At 47.1% G+C, this 1,171-nt stretch overlaps 1 protein-coding gene across 1 annotated transcript; it reads right to left on the bottom strand.

Moving 5' to 3' along the window:
* Nucleotides 1-72: 72 nt before the first annotated feature.
* On the bottom strand, nt 73-1,127 carry LOC103399183 (DDB1- and CUL4-associated factor 10). The gene is made up of 3 exons (XM_008337908.2): nt 712-1,127; nt 391-588; nt 73-298 (listed from the first exon to the last, which is right to left on the bottom strand). Exons 1-3 carry the CDS (start codon nt 861-863, stop codon nt 88-90), a joined length of 561 nt encoding a protein of 186 aa, XP_008336130.2. The 5' UTR covers nt 864-1,127; the 3' UTR covers nt 73-87.
* Between the last annotated feature and the right edge of the window lie 44 nt (nt 1,128-1,171).

The raw sequence follows: 1,171 nt of genomic DNA, 5'->3' as shown, positions 1-1,171 counted from the left end.
ATTCAACTTGAACCGTCATAAATGAGGCCAAGATTTTCTAAGCTAATAAGACCTTTAAAACCTGTAGTTAACAGAGAGTCGGACCGTTCACTGACCTGAGGTGAGGGGAGTCCGTCGCGCTCGCAGCATACGATAACTGCCCACCTCCAGAGACTGAGTGAGGTCCAGGTCGTGGAGGATGAGCAGGTAACCAGAGGACGTGGAGATGAGCATCTTTGAACAGTCAGGCGTCAGACGCATCCTCATCAGGTACCGAGTGTGGAAGAACTTTTTGTGTGGGCAGCCGTCCTCTGTAAACCTGCAGAGGAAAAGACGAGCGTCCGTTAAGGACGACACTCAGAGGACTAACATCCTTAAAGTTTGGACAGTTGATTTAGACTCTGGTCCAACCTGTTAGTGTCCCACGTTATGACGTTGCCGTCGAAGCCCGACGTGACGAGGAGCCTCGTGTTAGTGTCGTACTCGATGTTCTTCACCCAGCTTGCGTGGCCGTGCAGCGAGCAAACCTTGGAGTTCAGCTTCCGCAGATCCCACAATGCAATAGTGGTGTCGTCAGAGCAGGTGGCAAACAGGCGATTGTCCAAAAACCTGCCGAGACACGGACACGGGCAGCAGATTAACCAGTTTTCTTGTCAGCTCTTCGTTTGATTAAAGAACTTTTTTTTTCTCATTACTATCTCCTACAGTTTATTGATTTGTCTAGAAACTCACCGGATGTTGTTGACGCAGTCTTCATGAGCCTCCATCAGGGTTTTGATGTGTTTGGATGAGATGGGGTCAAACAGCAGGACCTCAGTCTGTTCACAGGCCACAGTCAGTACTGACCTACAGACACACACACACACAGGTCCAACGGAAAACATCAAGAACACGCAGGAAAAGTATGTTTACCGCCCACAATCACTGGTGGGATTACAATAAATCCATTTACAAAAGTGGGGATGGTCAAAGCCATAGGACAGTAGACGGCGTCTCAGGGACATTACAGGCGGACACTTCACTTTTATAGTAATTCAGACAGGAAGTGGATTTCTCAGACAGCACTAAAGTTGCCAAACGTTCCAGCCAAAACCGTTGCAATATGTCGGTTTCTTTCTCCTACATAGTCCCAGATCCATAACTGCAATTAAATCAACATTATGGAAGATAAAAACACAGTTAAATAAAATGA

This window comes from Cynoglossus semilaevis, unplaced genomic scaffold (genome assembly GCF_000523025.1).
Source record: "Cynoglossus semilaevis isolate Cse_v1.0 unplaced genomic scaffold, Cse_v1.0 C19159534, whole genome shotgun sequence".
NCBI classification, from domain to species: Eukaryota; Metazoa; Chordata; class Actinopteri; order Pleuronectiformes; family Cynoglossidae; genus Cynoglossus; species Cynoglossus semilaevis.
This window is presented reverse-complemented; position numbering and strand designations above follow the sequence as displayed.